This window comes from Heptranchias perlo, chromosome 1 (assembly GCF_035084215.1).
Source record: "Heptranchias perlo isolate sHepPer1 chromosome 1, sHepPer1.hap1, whole genome shotgun sequence".
Classification (NCBI taxonomy): Eukaryota; Metazoa; Chordata; class Chondrichthyes; order Hexanchiformes; family Hexanchidae; genus Heptranchias; species Heptranchias perlo.
In genome coordinates this window covers 6,701,846-6,717,950 of record NC_090325.1, presented here as the reverse complement: position 1 = coordinate 6,717,950, position 16,105 = coordinate 6,701,846, and the positions used below count along the sequence as shown (strand labels likewise).

The 16,105-nt window shown below is 44.7% G+C and overlaps 1 protein-coding gene across 5 annotated transcripts in view; it reads left to right on the top strand.

Annotated features, from left to right (window-relative positions):
• The window catches only part of LOC137314445 (exocyst complex component 6B), a 628,729-nt gene that overhangs the window by 442,575 nt on the left and 170,049 nt on the right, over nucleotides 1-16,105 (top strand). For 4 of the 5 annotated variants that reach the window (XM_067979811.1, XM_067979897.1, XM_067979907.1 and 1 more), the window contains 2 exons: nucleotides 392-436; nucleotides 9,350-9,461. In XM_067979811.1, the coding sequence (XP_067835912.1) occupies nucleotides 392-436; nucleotides 9,350-9,461 (157 nt within the window). The remainder of the gene's footprint in view (nucleotides 1-391; nucleotides 437-9,349; nucleotides 9,462-16,105) is intronic. The other variant, XM_067979862.1, reaches the window with a different exon arrangement.

Here is a 16,105-nt window from a genome sequence, read left to right as displayed (position 1 = left end):
AAGCTCCATGTGCAGCAGCAGTGAGTCGATTTGCACTTTTGATTTCCACCATACCGTGAGCCCCTGATCTCAACTGTGGTGTTGGGAGTGTTAGGAGTTGGGTAAAAGCAGCTGCACCCTGAGGGCAGAGGGGTGCAATTGGAAGGGTGATTCACACCATGATCTTCCCCCTCTCTCCCTGTGAGGCGGTGTCTTTTCGATATATGTTATTACTGCACGGGAGGTGGGGGGAAAAGGAAGGAGTTCTTTCCCACAACCCCAAAACGGTGGAACCCCTCACCTCCCTCAGTCTTGCCTTTCTCCTACAATCGCCCGGGTTTTAATAGCCGAACTTGCCAAATCCAACCTTTCCTTCCTCATTTGACCTTGTCTTTTCTCCTACTCTCTTCAGCCTTGGTGGTGCCCTGCCCTGTGGGCGTTGGTCCTTCGCAGCAAGGTAAAAGAAATTCTGTCAGATCTCTCAGCAGCTGTTTATAGTGACAGAGGTAGGAGCCCCCATGGTGGGTGGGCCTGGGAATGGTGACAGAGACTTGCGCAGAGACAGAGACCAGCTCTCCTTCCACCCACCACCACCCCTGCCCAACTTCCCTCACCCTTGAAGATGTACATATATTGGAGTTCCAGTGTCATTCTAGGAGGCAGTTTTGTCTCACGTTGAAAACGGCTACTGATTCAGTAACCCTCCACACCCCGAACCCCCTCTCTTTCCTGAAGTGCATGTCCTCAGAACACAGTGATTCTTTTGTGTTGGGCTATAAACTGATCAGTACGAGCAGTGTTGTACATTATACTGCATGAAACCCTGATATTTGCAGCTGAGGTTGTGATGGGAGCTAGTCTCCCTCTGTAACGGTCCTATCTATAGTTCAGCACCGATCGGTGCACTATCTGATCCACACACCTGGGAATATGTTTTCCACAGTGTGTACGGTTAAAACTAATCTTCTGTTGAACTGTCATTTGCTGAATGAGTGTCAATTTAAAATAATTTATCCTTCAGTTTTATACACACAGAAAATTGGGCACAGGTCTGCTGCAGAAGTCGAATATTTGCATTTCCCTTTCCCTTGGAAATGCAGTAGGGCTATGCTTTTTGAAGTTGTTAATCCTCATCAAGGATGTACCTGACCTGTGAGTGCTTGACAGTATAGTGTCTCTAACCCGTTTATCTAATCTAATGTCAGCCGTAGCTCAGTTGGTAACACTCTCTTGCCTCTGAGTCATGAAGGTTGTGAGTTCAAATCCCACTCTAAAGAGTTGAGCACAACATCTGGGCTGACACTCCAGTGCAGTACTGAATGAGTGCTGCACTGTCAGAGGTGCCATCTTTCGGATGAGATGTTAAACGGAGGCCTCTCAGGTGGATGTAAAAGGTTCCATGATGCTATTTTGAAGAAGAGCAGGGGAGTTCTGGCCAATATTTATTCCTCGAACAGCACCTAAAAATAGATTATCTGGTCATTATCACATTGCTGTTTGTGGGACCTTGCTGTGCGCAAATTGGCTGCTGTGTTACCTACATTACAATAGTGACTGCACTTCAAAAGTACTTCATTGGCTGTAAAATGCTTTGGGATGTCCTGAGGTCGTGAAAGGCGCTATATAAATGCAAGTCTTTCTTTTTAATTGGGGAATATTTGATGGAGTGTAGAAGGGGCTTTACTCTGTATCTAACCTGAGCTGGGCAAGAGAGTTACTGACTCGGGATGTCCAAAGTCAAAGAGACTTCCTTGATCAGCACCAACATCTTCAGCTTGATGAGCACAAACATATCCCTGAATGTAAAGGACTAATCTCTTTTTAGAATACATCCCTGCTAATAAATATTCAAACAATTTTACAACACCAAGTTATAGTCCAGCAATTTTATTTGAAATTCACAAGCTTTCGGAGGCTTCCTCCTTCCTCAGGTGAATGTGGAAAATGAGGAAGGAGGAAGCCTCCGAAAGCTTGTGAATTTCAAATAAAATTGCTGGACTATAACTTGGTGTTGTAAAATTGTTTACAATTGTCAACCCCAGTCCATCACCGGCATCTCCACATAATAAATATTCAGTAGAGGACTTTTGGAGTTCTGGAACTCATCCTGTTCTGGAACTCATTTTGTTCAATGTAAAGGCTAATAGACTTTGGCTGCTCAGTTTAAGAAAATCCTCACTCCAAATGAGAAACATACACTGCAACAGAGAAGCCTGATTCGAATCATCTGTTACTTCTACCACAGTGCAGCTTCCAAAATCCAGAAAATCTGTCGCTCCCTCCTCCCGTTCCCCATCCAATCGCTCCCCACTGTAAAGTTCCTTGGGATGTTTTATTATGAAAGGCGTGGCATAAATGCAAGTTTTTGAATGATTGTCCAACCAGCCTGTATTTTCTTTTAAGTCAGTTTGCTTGATCTCAACTATATCAGCAGTTTTTGATGATTTGCTAGTAATTCTTCAGTTACATGAAGAAATGGGAAAAGATCATTGAGCCCTACAAGCCTGAGTCTAATTGATCAACTCCACCTAACCATCTTTTCACGGTATCTTTGTTCATTCTCTTCCCCTTTCCTCCATACTCCTTCCCTGCTTCCTACTCTTCTCTCTTCCTCCCTTCCTCTCCCCATGCATCATTCCCTTCCCCTTTCTCTCTCTTCCCTCTCCTCCCCCCTCCTCCTCCTTCCCTCTCCTCCTCCTCCTTCCTCTCTTCCCCTCCTCCTTCATCTCTTCCTCCTCCTCCTTTCCTTCCTTTATGCTCCTTCCTCTCTTCCCACTTTGCCCTTTCTCCTCTCCTTCCCTCTCCCCATTCTCATTCCCTCTCCTCCTCCTCCTCCCCTTCTGTATCTCCTTCCCTCTTCCCACTTTTCCCTTTCCTCCTCCTTCCCTTTCCTCTCTCCCCCCTGCCCTCTCCCCTTCCCTCTCCTCCTCCTTCCCTCTCCTCTTCCTCCTTTTCTTCTACTCCTTTTCCTCTTTTTCTTCTACACCTCTTCCCCCTCCTCCTTTGTTCTCTTCTTCACCCCCACCTCTGCCCCTCCATCTCTCTCTGTTCCCCCTCTCTTTGTTCCCATTTCTATTAACAAATCTAATTGTCTATTGAAGCTATTTATGCAGTCAGCTTTAGTACCTTCCATGGTGATGTATTTATCAGCTCTATATTAACCTCATGGCTGAGGAAAGAGAAGAGACACATACAAAGAAAAAAAATCCAATTCCAATGTTAGCCCATCTTACCTTTGCGCACCCTGCCCAGCTGAATTTTCCCAAGCTCTACTCAGCATCTCCTCCAATGACTGACCCTAAATTGGGTCAGTATAGGCCTGTTGTTGGGCCACCCATTTTGCTATTGGGTCATCTTGCAGATATGTTATCTAATTATTTAAATTATTATTGGAAATATTGTCCCAATTGAATAAAACCCAATTGAATGATAAGTTTCTCTGCTGGTGCACTATTGCAGGAAGGGCTTTTTCCTCCTCCCAACCTCTGTTTTAAATAAAGTTCTAAATGCAGTCAGTCATTGAGAAAAGGGGGCTCTCCGAGACCAGGTTATATACTAATCAGTATATGTATGAAAGCCCTTTGATTTTGCATCAAAGAATCCTTGTACCATTGGATGGGCCTCTGTGCTATGCTTGAGATTCCCCAAGCATTCAAGCAAGCTTCTCATTATAGAGCAAAATAATGCAATTTAAATAAGTAAGCCGCTAGATAATGACCCTAATTAAAGCATGGGAGAGTTAAATAAGAAGGGATGGTTTGTAAAACAGCCTCCTTGAGAGTGCTCCAATGTTGACCTTTACATCCATGGAGTGAAAAACCCCACAGTTAACACATCTCGGCAAAAAACACTAAGAAATTCTCTCCCACTCTGTGAGGTGACGGAGAATGGTAATTTACTGCAGCATGTCCTGTGCATGAGCCCCACCCGTTGTGTGGTGTGGAGTGAGGCGCTGGTCCCTAATTCTTTTCCTTTTACAGGGAAGGGGAAGGTATTTCGAGTATCTTCCATTCAGACAAGAGCTCGGTTTGTTCAGGATTTCAAAAGGCTTCCTTAATGGATTTCCAAGCTGATAAGATCCTGTCTGGTGGTCACTGGATACAGCCACTCCCATCTGTATGTCTTGATCAGTTCCGATATCTAAATGCCAGTCCATACTACTGAGGTGTCAACTAAAGTCGTATTGAAGTACAGGAGAGTTGTTCGAGCTTTCTCAGTTATGGAAACAATATTCAAGTCTTGAATGGATTTGCACATAATGGGCCGGACCTTGCTGGAGCGGGGCATCGCACAGCGTGCACCGTTAGTTAGACTTTCTCCCTCACTCTTTAGCTTAAAACTGTTTTGTGCCGAAACTTGCTGGAATTGCGAGCTGATGACAGCGTGGCGAGGGCAACGAGGCAACTGGGACCTTAGTGAATGGCGGGACCAATGGTCCATCGCCTTAACCGATGAGATTTAAGGATTGAGAAAGAACCAGCAGAAACGACGGAGATGGAAATAGGGTGGATTAGAGTTAAATCAGGTACAGAAAGCTAAATAAAGAGAGGCAAAGAAAGATTGGCGCAAGAGAGAAAAGAGAAAAGTAAGAAAAAAATGTAAAAATTTAAAATCTGACATTTATAAAATCTCCAACAACAATTCATTACCTGAAGGAATGAGATTCAATTGTTCCCTTACTGGGCCATAGAGGTTGATTGGCAGTCATTAACAATGATCACGTCGTTAAAAGAGTACTTATGCTGTTAATTACCAGACTTAACTTTCTGTGGGGTGTTTAATGGCAATTAATGTGCAAATCCAAGAAGTTCTTAAAAATAACGAGGAGGCTAAGGGTATGATGCCATTTGTGCGAAGCAGACGGCGGAACGGGATAAATCGACCAGCAAGTTCTGGAGTTTCGCAACTCACGGCATATCTCTTAATCCCCTGAACTTGCTGGCTGCTTTACACATCAACAACGGCATGCCTCGTTAACACAGCGTTATTTTTGCAGCAAGAACTGGCCCATTGTTAAATACTACTATTTTAATTCCATTTAGATTAATAGTTCTCCTTGAGGGACTGGGTGGCACATGGGCTAGGCACTGGCCCTTCACTTCTGGGTTCGAATCAAGCCCAGACTGACAGGATGAAGGTCTTCTGTAAGGACTCTATCTGAAATGAATGCACAGTCTCAGTCCAGAACCTAGCAGCTCATAGACCTACAGTACAAAACGGCCCCTAAATTAGCATCAATTAACAATGTATCTCAGAGATGCTTTGGTGTGGGAAATGGTGTAGTAGGAGGAGCTCTGCTGAGGTGGCACAATGGTGGGGCAGAGTAGACATAGCTTTACTCTGCGTCTAGCTCTGCTATAGCTAACCTGGCAACTGGGTTCCTGAAATGGCACATGTTCCATTTCATAGGCACAGGAGTAGGCCATTTAGCCCCTTGAGCCTGTTCCACCATTCATTTAGATCATGGCTGATCTGAATCTTAACTCCATCTATCTGTCTTGGTTCCGTAATCCTTAATACCTTTGTCTAACAAAAGTCCCACCATTAACATCTCTCACCTTGACAAGCACAAAAAAAACTGGTAACCGCCCCACCCCATCCGTGCTTTTTCTGTTCCTCGTTATTTTCGCCTTTCTCTTTGGGCACTCCAGCCATGCGTTATATCCTGGCAAGGCAGGCAAGCTGTTGGGTTCTGCTAACACCACACTATGGCCAACCATTAGAAGCTAGCACACAGCAGCCCAGAGTGATTCTTCTCTTCGATCTTGTATTTCTTCCTATACCCACCCCTTGAGTGTGCTGTCCCAGGGCCCTATGTTTGTGAACAGTTAGTGCAGTGGCAATGGGGGCTAGAATTGAAGCTGTTAATGCCTTAGAACACGGGAATAGCTACCCACAGACACTCAGTATGAGCAACAGTTGTATCAAATCGTGTTATTAAATTATATTTGGGAGACTGGGTTGTGATGTGGGTTTATCGCACTCTTTCAACTCTGGCCCGTATCGCAGAACAGTACAAAGGTTGAAGAGAATAGGAGAGAAAACAAGCTGAAGCAGGACGTAGTGATCACTAGATCCTTACGGATGAGGAAGGCGATTCGGCCCATCCTAACACATCCATCTAGAACAAACCTAAGCCCCTCACCTCATTGATGCAGCTAGTTGTTTCTTAAATGATTCTAGAGCTTTCGTCTCCATCACTCTGCCCAGGACCACTCCAAGTATTGATCACTCTCCACATGAAGAAGAACCTCCTGATATTAGTCCTGAAGTTACCTTTTACTTTAGTTTGAACCTGTGTACCCTTGTCTTACTCATACTGTGTAATTCACAGGAGTATTCTGGATTAACCTTTTCTGTACGATTTACTATTTTATATACCTCTATGAGGTCACCTTTCAGACCTTCCTTTCCAGGCTGAAAAGCCCAAGACTGTCCTGTCCTTCCGCATAACTCAGACCCCTGACAGTAGGGGTCAGCCTTGTGGCTTTTCTCTGCACTGCTTCTGGTTCTTGAATGCCCCACTTGTTTCTTGGCGACCACACCTGGTCACAAGACTCAAGGTGTGGTCAGACCAAAGCACTGCGAAGTTTGATCACAACTTCCTCTGACTTTTATTCTGCGGTTTTGGCAATGGAGTTCAAAATTCTATTGGCTTTGGCTGAACATGTGGAGTGTTGAGTCTACTAAGACTCCTAGGTCTCTTTTAACTTCATCCTATGTTATTTCAACATGGTTCATGGCATTGCTCATTTTTCCTTCCTATGCGTAATACTTCTACACCTGTCTAGCATTAAATTTCATCTACCATTGTTTGACCTGCTCACACATTTTGTTTAACTCATTTTGCAGTTTCTGAGCTGCCTCCTTCAATTCCATAGCCCCTCCCAGTTTGATTGATTTGCATTGAGTTTCTGAACTCAAGTTGTTGACAGGGATTGCCAGAAGAGGAAAGACCAAGGTCCATCTAGTTCACCTTCTACCATCCTGGTAGTTGCATGATACAATGATAATGGAGTTGTTGACTAACCTTGATATAAAATAGAAACCTGTAGTGACTTCAACATTGAGCACTGGGGCACTCCACTCTACTTCTCCCTTGTCATTACCGTTTTGTTTTCTTATCGATACCCAGGTTTGTGGATGTGACAGCAAGCTAGGCTATTAAAATCCTGTACATCGTATGTAAGGGATGGGAGGGACCTGGGGTGGGGATGGGTTGTGATACTAGGAAGAAATGAGTTAGCATTGGAGATATTGTATTGGGATATGAAGCAAATGGGAAAATGGGGTTGAGGTACGCCATGATCTAATTGAATGGCAGAATAGGCTTGAGGGGCTGAATGTCCTACTCCTGTTCCTGTGTTTCTGTTGGTTTTATTAGTGTGGGTGCAGTGGGGAAGAAGAGTATGTCGGGCAATTTATTTGGATAATTAGGGGGAACAAGAGAGGAAAGTTCAGATGAGAAATCACCATAGAGATATCAGCAAAACAGTCAAGAAAGGTCACAACAGAGACAGATATTGGAGGCTAGAGGATATGAGAGGGATCACATCAGATGACAAACATTTTCTTTCATCCTGCCCAAAAATATGAAAGAGGCTGCTGCCTCCCCAGATATGGGAGCAGTATTCAAGCTTTGGATGAACTTGGACTGTACAGAAAGTTGAAGGGAAAATAAATTCTTGTTAGCTAATTTTTTTTGGATTGTTCTGTGAATATTTACAACTAGGGATGGGCAATAAATGATGGCTTTCTTAGCGACGCCCACATCCTGAGAATGCATTAAGAAAGTGGAAGACTGCTGAACACTCTGTATGTCCTTTGGTACATGATTGTGGTATTTTATAGACTGTTCTGATGTTTGGTACATGATTCTGATGTTTGGTACATGGTTATGTTGATACATGGTTGTGATATTTAGTACATAGTTTTGATGTTTGGTACATGGTTATGTTGTTTAGTACATGATTATGTTGTTTAGTACATGGTTATGTTGTTTGGTACATGGTTGTGATGTTTGGCACATGGTTGTGATATTTGGTACATGGTTATGATACTTGGTACATAGTTCTGGTGTTTGGTACATGGTTATGGTATGACGAGCTTGAAATGAAAAATTAAACATGCACAACTCAAATTCTGATAAGGTTCATATTACGGCTCTGTGACCATTTGCAGCACACTTCTTCCTTCCAGGTACACCTTTGGAGACCTACTGCATGTGTTTCTGGACTGCCAGAATGAGACTGAGTAGCCCTGAGTTACATGGTCCATTTAAAGTAATCACTGGAAACAAGGAACATGTATGGGGACTTGGTGGTACTGTGGGTTAGAATCATTGAAGTTTATAGCACAAAACAAGGCCATTCAGCCCATAGTGTCTGTGCCAGCTATTTGCTAGGCCAATTTAGTCCTGCTGCCCTGCTGTTTCTTCATTGCCCTGTATCCTTCTCTGCTTCATGAATTGATCCAATTGTCTCTTAAGAGATGCCTCAATCACTGAATGAAAAAGCAACCCTATTCCAACAACCCTCTGTCACATCAAAAGAAAGAAAGACTTACATTTATATAGTGCCTTTCACAACCACAGGATGTCCCAAAGCGCTTTATAGCCAACAAAGTACTTTTGAAGTGTAGTCAATGTAGCAGCCAATTTGTGCACAACAAGGTCCCATAAACAGCAATGTAGTAATGACCAGATAATCTGTTTTTTATTTGGTTAAGGGATAAATATTGGCCAGGACACCAGGTAGAACTCCCCTTCTCTTCTAATAGTGCCATGATCTTTTATGTCCACCTGAGATGGCAGATAGGGCCTTGGTTTAATACCACATCTAACACTGCAGTGTCAGCCTAGATTTTGTGCTTAAGTTTCTGGAGTGGGACTTGAATCCACAACCTTCTAACTCTGAGATGAGAGTGCTACCAACTGAGCCACAGCTGACAAGGTTTTTTTTTTATTCGTTCATAGGATGTGGGCGTCGCTGGCAAGGCCAGCATTTATTGCCCATCCCTAATTGCCCTAGAGAAGGTGATGGTGAGCCGCCTTCTAGAACCACTGCAGTCCGGTATGAGGCACTGGTTGCAGGTTTGGGGTAGGCACACTGTTGGAGCAGGGAGCTTTGTTCTGCACCTAACGGCTGCTGTGCTTGATGGGACAGCGAAGAGGAAGTGAGTCTGTGGTGTATCTGATGTGGCAATGCTTGATACTGACACTGCATGCCTGAACTGGAAAGTGTTCAATTTCTCAGGGCTAACCTCATATTATTGGGCACAACGTTCACGCACACACCAAAAAAAGGTTATGTGTGAAGGTGTAATGCCCAGTTACGAGAAGATGGTTTTTAAAAAAAGTTTTGTTTTTCAGCTCAACAGAAATAGACGACATGATCCGGAAATCCACCAATCTCCTGCTGACCAGGACATTAAGCAACTGTTTACAAAATGTCATCAAGAAGCAGCATGTAGGACTCACGGAGGTAAGTGATCCTGGAATCCTTTTAGCATCCGTGTATCTGTCTTGTATTAACAGGCATGAAGTTAGTATGATTACATAGAAAAGGCAAATCGGCTCGACTGGCCTATGCCGGTGTTTATGCTACACATGAGCCTCCTCCCACCCTTCTTCATCTGTTTCATCCCTTTCTGGTTTAGAAACATTTAGGTCCTTTTTAAAGCTGATATATCTTGGTGCAGTTTTGCTGATCAGAGTGAGAGACCTTGATGCTGGGGGGAAAATTTCCAACTTTCCAACAACAGTGTCAGCATCAGGCATTCCCAGGTTGTGCACAGCTTAGAGGCAGAGTGAAGCTTCTCACCCCCCCTACAATGCTCCATGAAGCAATCCCGGTCAAGGTACAGCACAGGTTACATGTGGAGTCCTTGTTTGACCATGCAGTTCATGGCTGTGAGAGAGACTTTGGACACACCTTGTTGGATGGACAACTCAGGGAAGGGGATGTTTGACAGCATCAGGCGAGATCTCAACCTGTAAACCTAATGCCCACAATAGATCATCCTGGCACAGTCTTGTTTGGATCTATGCAGCTAATTTTCAGACAGAGGTGCAGAATGAGCTCCCTCTAGACTGTCCCATCAAACACTCCCAGGGGAGGTACAGTACGGGTTAGATACAGAGTAAAGCTCTCTCTACACTGTCCCATCAAACACTCCCAGGGCAGGTACAGCACGGGTTAGATACAGAGTAACGCTCCCTCTACACTGTCCCATCAAACACTCCCAGGGCAGGTACAGCATTGGTTAGATACAGAGTAAAGCTCCCTCTACACTGTCCCATCAAACACTCCCAGGGCAGGTACAGCACAGGTTAGATACAGTATAAAGCTCCCTCTACACTGTCCCATCAAACACCTCCAGGGCAGGTACAACACGGGTTAGATACAGAGTAAAGCTCCCTCTACAATGTCACCTCAAATACTAACGGGGCAGGTACAGGGTTAGATACAGAGTAAAGCTCTCTCTGCATTGTCCCATCAAACACTCCCAGGGCAGGTACAGTACAGGATAGATACTGAGTAAAGCTCCCTCTACACTGTCCCATCAACAACACAGAAAGACATGCATTTGTATAGCATTTTCATGACCTTAGGACATCCCAAGGCACTTTATAGCCAATAAAATACTTTTTTGAAGTGTAGTCACTGTTGTAATGTAGGAAATGCGGCAGCCAATTTGGCGCACACAAAGGTCCCTCAAACAGCAATGAGATAATGACCAGATAATCTATTTTTTAATGATGTTGGTTGAGGGAGAGTTATTGGCAGGAAGTCCCCAGCTTTTCTTCAAAATAGTGGGATGGGATCTTTTATGAACACCTGAGAGGGCAGACAGGGCCTCGGTTTAATGTCTCATCCAAAAGACGGCAGGTCCAATAATGCAGCACTACATCAGTACTGGAGTGTCAGCCCAGATTTTGTGCTACAAGTCTCTGGAGGGGGACTTGAACCCACAACATTCTGACTCAGAGTTGTGAGTGCTACCCACTGAGCCATCACAGCTAACACAAGTTAGATACACAGTAAAGCTCTCTCTTCACCCTGCCCCAACAATGTGCTTTAAGTCCTCCCAAGCTGCAAATTTGGAAATCAATGATGTAGGCATAAAACTCGGGGGCGATGCCAAAATTAGGGTCTCTTTATTTTACCACATGTAGCTCTATAAATATTTTCATGACATTGTTGAGATTTCTGTTCTGTTAATTGTGGCTTCTATTGAAATTAATGCATTGTTACAATTGCCACAAAAAAGAAATACAAATTAAAGGCATTTCATTCTGGTATGTGCTTAATTTGGTTTTCTTTTCATACTTCTCAGTCGAAGGAATGCGATGTGTTGTATTGACATAGGTCTTAAATGTTTTTTTGTTAAGCTGGGTGTCTGACACGTGACTTTGTTTGAGTCTCCAAAGCAAGCCAGTCATAAAATCCAACCAGGTAGAGATTTTGTTTGCTCCATATGTACTGCGCACACACTGCCCCAAAGAAACACCCTCTACTTAGCTAAGTCCAGAGATCTAAGATGCAGCAATGCCGGAGCCAAGGCTTAGGGGCCCTCAAGGTCCAGAACTGTAATGACGAGACTACCATACCCTGGTATTGAGAAGCATGGATCTCGCTCACACTTTAACCCCCCCACCCCACCACCACCAACAACAACAACAACGTGCATTTATATAGCGCCTTTAACGTGGTTAAACATCCAAAGGCGCTTCACAGGAGCAATTATCAGACAAAATTTAACACCGAGCCACATAAGGAGATATTGAGACAGGTGACCAAAAGCTTGGTCAAAGATGTAGGTTTTAAGGAGCGACTTGAAGGAGGAGAGAGAGGCGGAGAGGATTAGGGAGGGAATTCCAGAGCTTAGGGCCTAGACGGCTGAAGGCACGGCCGCCAGTAGTGGGGGCGATGAAAATCGCGAACGCGCAAGAGGCCAGAATTGGAGGAGCGCAGAGATCCCCGCCCCATCACGGAAACAAAAAAACCTATCTGGAAGGGGAGAATGCTTCAGATTCCAACCTGTTGAAACTGAGAGATACTTTTGCTGGGGTTTCTGAAACTTCAACACTCGAAATTGCCAAAGTGTTGAAAAGTCTGGCTCACTGACTTCTTGCAATAAAAAAAATTTCACGTCTAACCTGTGATACAAAGCACTCATTTTCCCTTGCTTTTTTATTCTTTTTGTTTTATTTAATCATTGGTTAGGTAATGAAATGCGTTGTAAACTCAGATCACTGAGGACCAGCTGCAGCCTTGGTTATCTTCAGTATCCTGATTGAATATATGTACATCTTCACCGGTGATGGGCTGTGTATGATTTGGGCAGGGGAGAGTGATCAGTTAGTTCTTTGATCTGTGAATAAAGTAGTTGTGCTGAACTTACGGATTTTTTTCGAGCTCCCATACTTTCCTTATCTATACCTATCCAGCTGGGTCTCTCACTCTCCGTGATTGAGCCTCTTAGGTAATGCTTATCTTGTTTAATTGAAGGGACCAGTGATTCCTTTCAAAGAGGAGGATCTGGCCATTAGTGCTCCCTTTCATGTGGAATCTCTCTATCAGCACCCACTTTGAAAGAGGGGGCCTTGTCTATCACTGGTCCCTATGAAAGAGAGGGACATCTCTCCATTGGCACCCCCTTTGAATGATTTTCTGCATCAGTAGCCTGTTTCATAAAGAGGAAAGCTCTTCAGTATCCGCTTTTGAATAAGTGAGAAGCTCACCATCAGTGCTCTTTAAAGAGGAAGAGTCTCTCCGTCAGTACGTTCTTAGTCAGCATCTGTAGGAGAAAAGGCATGTTTCATTGGCGTTTTATGACTTCATCAGAACTATGTTGCATTAGCGGAGAAATCGAATGCACATCTAAAGAGGTTATATTGTTGTTGAATTAACTGCTGGTCAGACCCTAACTGGAACACCGTGGGTAGTTCTGGTCACCAGGTCATGGAAAGAATATTGCACTCTTGACAGTTTGCAGAGGAGCAACAAAGGTGATTCTGGGCATCAGGAGTTTTTAAGTGAGGGGGAAAAGTTACGGGTGTTGGCTTCATTTTCTTTGGAGACTTTGAGGGGCCCTAATTGAAGTTTTCAAGATTATGAAGGAAATGGACAAAGTTGATCCAGGAAAAATATCTTGATGGGTTCAGATACCAAATTGAGGAAGTTAGGAGTAAGAAGGGAACTCAGGCAGAACCTTCATCCAAGGGGTCATGGTATTATGGTATAAGTTATCAAGGATGGGCATTGGAGTATAAATGTGTGAGGAGCGAGAAGGGATTGAAAGATTTGGTGCGAGTTGGGTTTGACCCATGAAAAGAGACAGGCTTGTTGGGACTTTTCCTGTTCATAAACATTCTTAAATTCACCGGTCACTGCCCCAGGACACAACTGGATCAGGTTTCTGTACTGTTCAGAAAATATCAGCACAGGTGTGTCATTGTTTTCTGGTATACCTTATAAATAAGGTAAAGGAGTACAAGAGTAAACAAATAATGATAAATTTGCACAATTATGTGTCAGCCTTGGATCAGTAATGGCACCCTCTCCTCCGAGTTAGAAGGTCGTAGGTTCAAGCCCCACTCCAAGATTTGAGCACATAATCTCCGACTAACACTTTAGAGCTAAAACAGATTATCTGGTCATTTATGTCATTGCTGTTTGAGGGATCTTGTTCTGCACAAATTAGCTGCTGCATTTCCTATATTACAGCAGTGACTACACTTAAAAATTAATTAATTGGCTGTGAGGCACTTTGGGACGTCCTGAGGTCATGCTATATAAATGCAAGTTCTTGCTTTACACAACACTAGCTGGGCTTCAGTTAGGGCACTGTGTTCAGTTTTGGGCATCGTGTCAGAGAAATAACTACAAATTGCATTTATAAAGCACCTTTATTGTTCCAAGGCACTTCACAGAGGTGTAATCAAAAAATGGACGCTGAGTCAAAGAAGGAGAATTCAGGAGATACAACCAAAAGCTTGGTCAAAGACATGGGTCCAAAGGAGGATCTTAAAGGAGGAGAGGGAGGTGGAGAGGCAGACGGGTTTAACAACAACAACAACTTGCATTTATATAGTGCCGTAGGGAGGGAATTCCATATACTTGGTCCCGGGCAACTAAAGGCACGTCCTCCAACGGTGAGGCGGAGGGAGAGGGATGCACAAGAAGTCAAAGTCAGAACAGAGTTTGGGGATGTATCAGGCTGGGGGAGGTTACAGAGATAAGTAGGGGTGAAGAATTGATTAGTTTTAAACATGAGGATGAGAATTATAAATTTAAGCATTTGGGGCACCGGAAGCCAATGTAGGTCATCGAAGATTAGGGTGGTGGGTGAGAGGGATGGTGCAGGATAGGATATGGGCAATGGAGTTTTGGATGAGCTGTAGTTTAGAGGGTGGAGGATGGGAGGCCAGCCAGGAGATTATTTGAATAATCAAGTCTGGAGATTATAGTTTCATCAGCAGAGGGGCTGAGGCAGGGATGGAGGTTGACGTGGATGGTCTTTGCGATGGAGAGGATATGGGGTCGGAAGCTCTGCTCGGGATCAAGTAACATTCGCGCCAGATAAGTGCCAGGCAATGACCATCTCCAACAAGAGAGAGTCTAACCACCTCCCCTTGACATTCAACGGCATTACCATCGCCGAATCCCCCACCATCAACATCCTGGGGGTCACCATTGACCAGAAACTTAACTGGACCAGCCATATAAATACTGTGGCTACGAGAGCAGGTCAGAGGCTGGGTATTCTGCGGCGAGTGACTCACCTCCTGACTCCCCAAAGCCTTTCCACCATCTACAAGGCACAAGTCAGGAGTGTGATGGAATACTCTCCACTTGCCTGGATGAGTGCAGCTCCAACAACACTCAAGAAGCTCGACACCATCCAAGATAAAGCAGCCCGCTTGATTGGCACCCCATCCACCACCCTAAACATTCACTCCCTTCACCACCGGCGCACTGTGGCTGCAGTGTGCACCATCCACAGGATGCACTGCAGCAACTCGCCAAGGCTTCTTCGACAGCACCTCCCAAACCCACGACCTCTACCACCTAGAAGGACAAGGGCAGCAGGCACATGGGAACAACACCACCTGCACGTTCCCCTCCAAGTCACACACCATCCCGACTTGGAAATATATCGCCGTTCCTTCATTGTCGCTGGGTCAAAATCCTGGAACTCCCTTCCTAACAGCACTGTGGGAGAACCGTCACCACACGGACTGCAGCGGTTCAAGAAGGCGGCTCACCACCACCTTCTCGAGGGCAATTAGGGATGGGCAATAAATGCCGGCCTTGCCAGCGACGCCCACATCCCGTGAACGAATTAAAAAAAAAAAATAGGACACCACAGTTGCGAACACTATGGTTCAGCCTGAGACAGTGGTCAGAGAGAGGGATAGATTCAGTGGTGGGGGCTGAAGACAATGGCTTCGGCCTTCCCAACGTTGAACTAGAGGCAGTCGCAGCTCATCCATGACTAGATGTCTGCCAAGCAGTTTGACAACGCAAAGGCAGTAGAGGAGTCAAGAAAGATGGTGGAGAGGTAGAGCTGGGTGTCATAACGTACGTGTGGAAGTTGACCCCCATGTCTGAGGATGATGTTGCCAAGGGGCAGCTTGTAGATGAGCGAGAGGAGAGGGCCGAGGATAGATGGTTGGAGGACTCCGGAGGTGACGATGCAGAGGCAGGAAGAGAAGCCAGGGCTGGAGATGGATAAGTAAGAATGGAACCAAGCAAGGGCGGTCCCACCGAACTGGATAATGGAGGAGAGGAACGGGAGGCGGATGTTGTGTTTATCAAACACAACATGTCAAGGGCTGCGGATCGGTTGAGGAGAATAAGGAGGGATAATGCACCATGGTCATAGTCACAGTCGCAGAGCAAGTCATTTATGGCTTTGGTTCGGGCTGTGTCAGTGCTGTGGACATTAAGTCATTGAGAGCGTACAGTGTAGATTCACCAGGATGATGCTCAGGAGGGGAAACTACAGTAATAAGAAGAAACTTGAGATACCGGGACTGTTTCTTTGGAGCACAGAAGGCTAAGAGGAGATTTAAAAGCAGTTTTTAAAAAAAAATTATGAAGCATTTTGATAGAGTGAA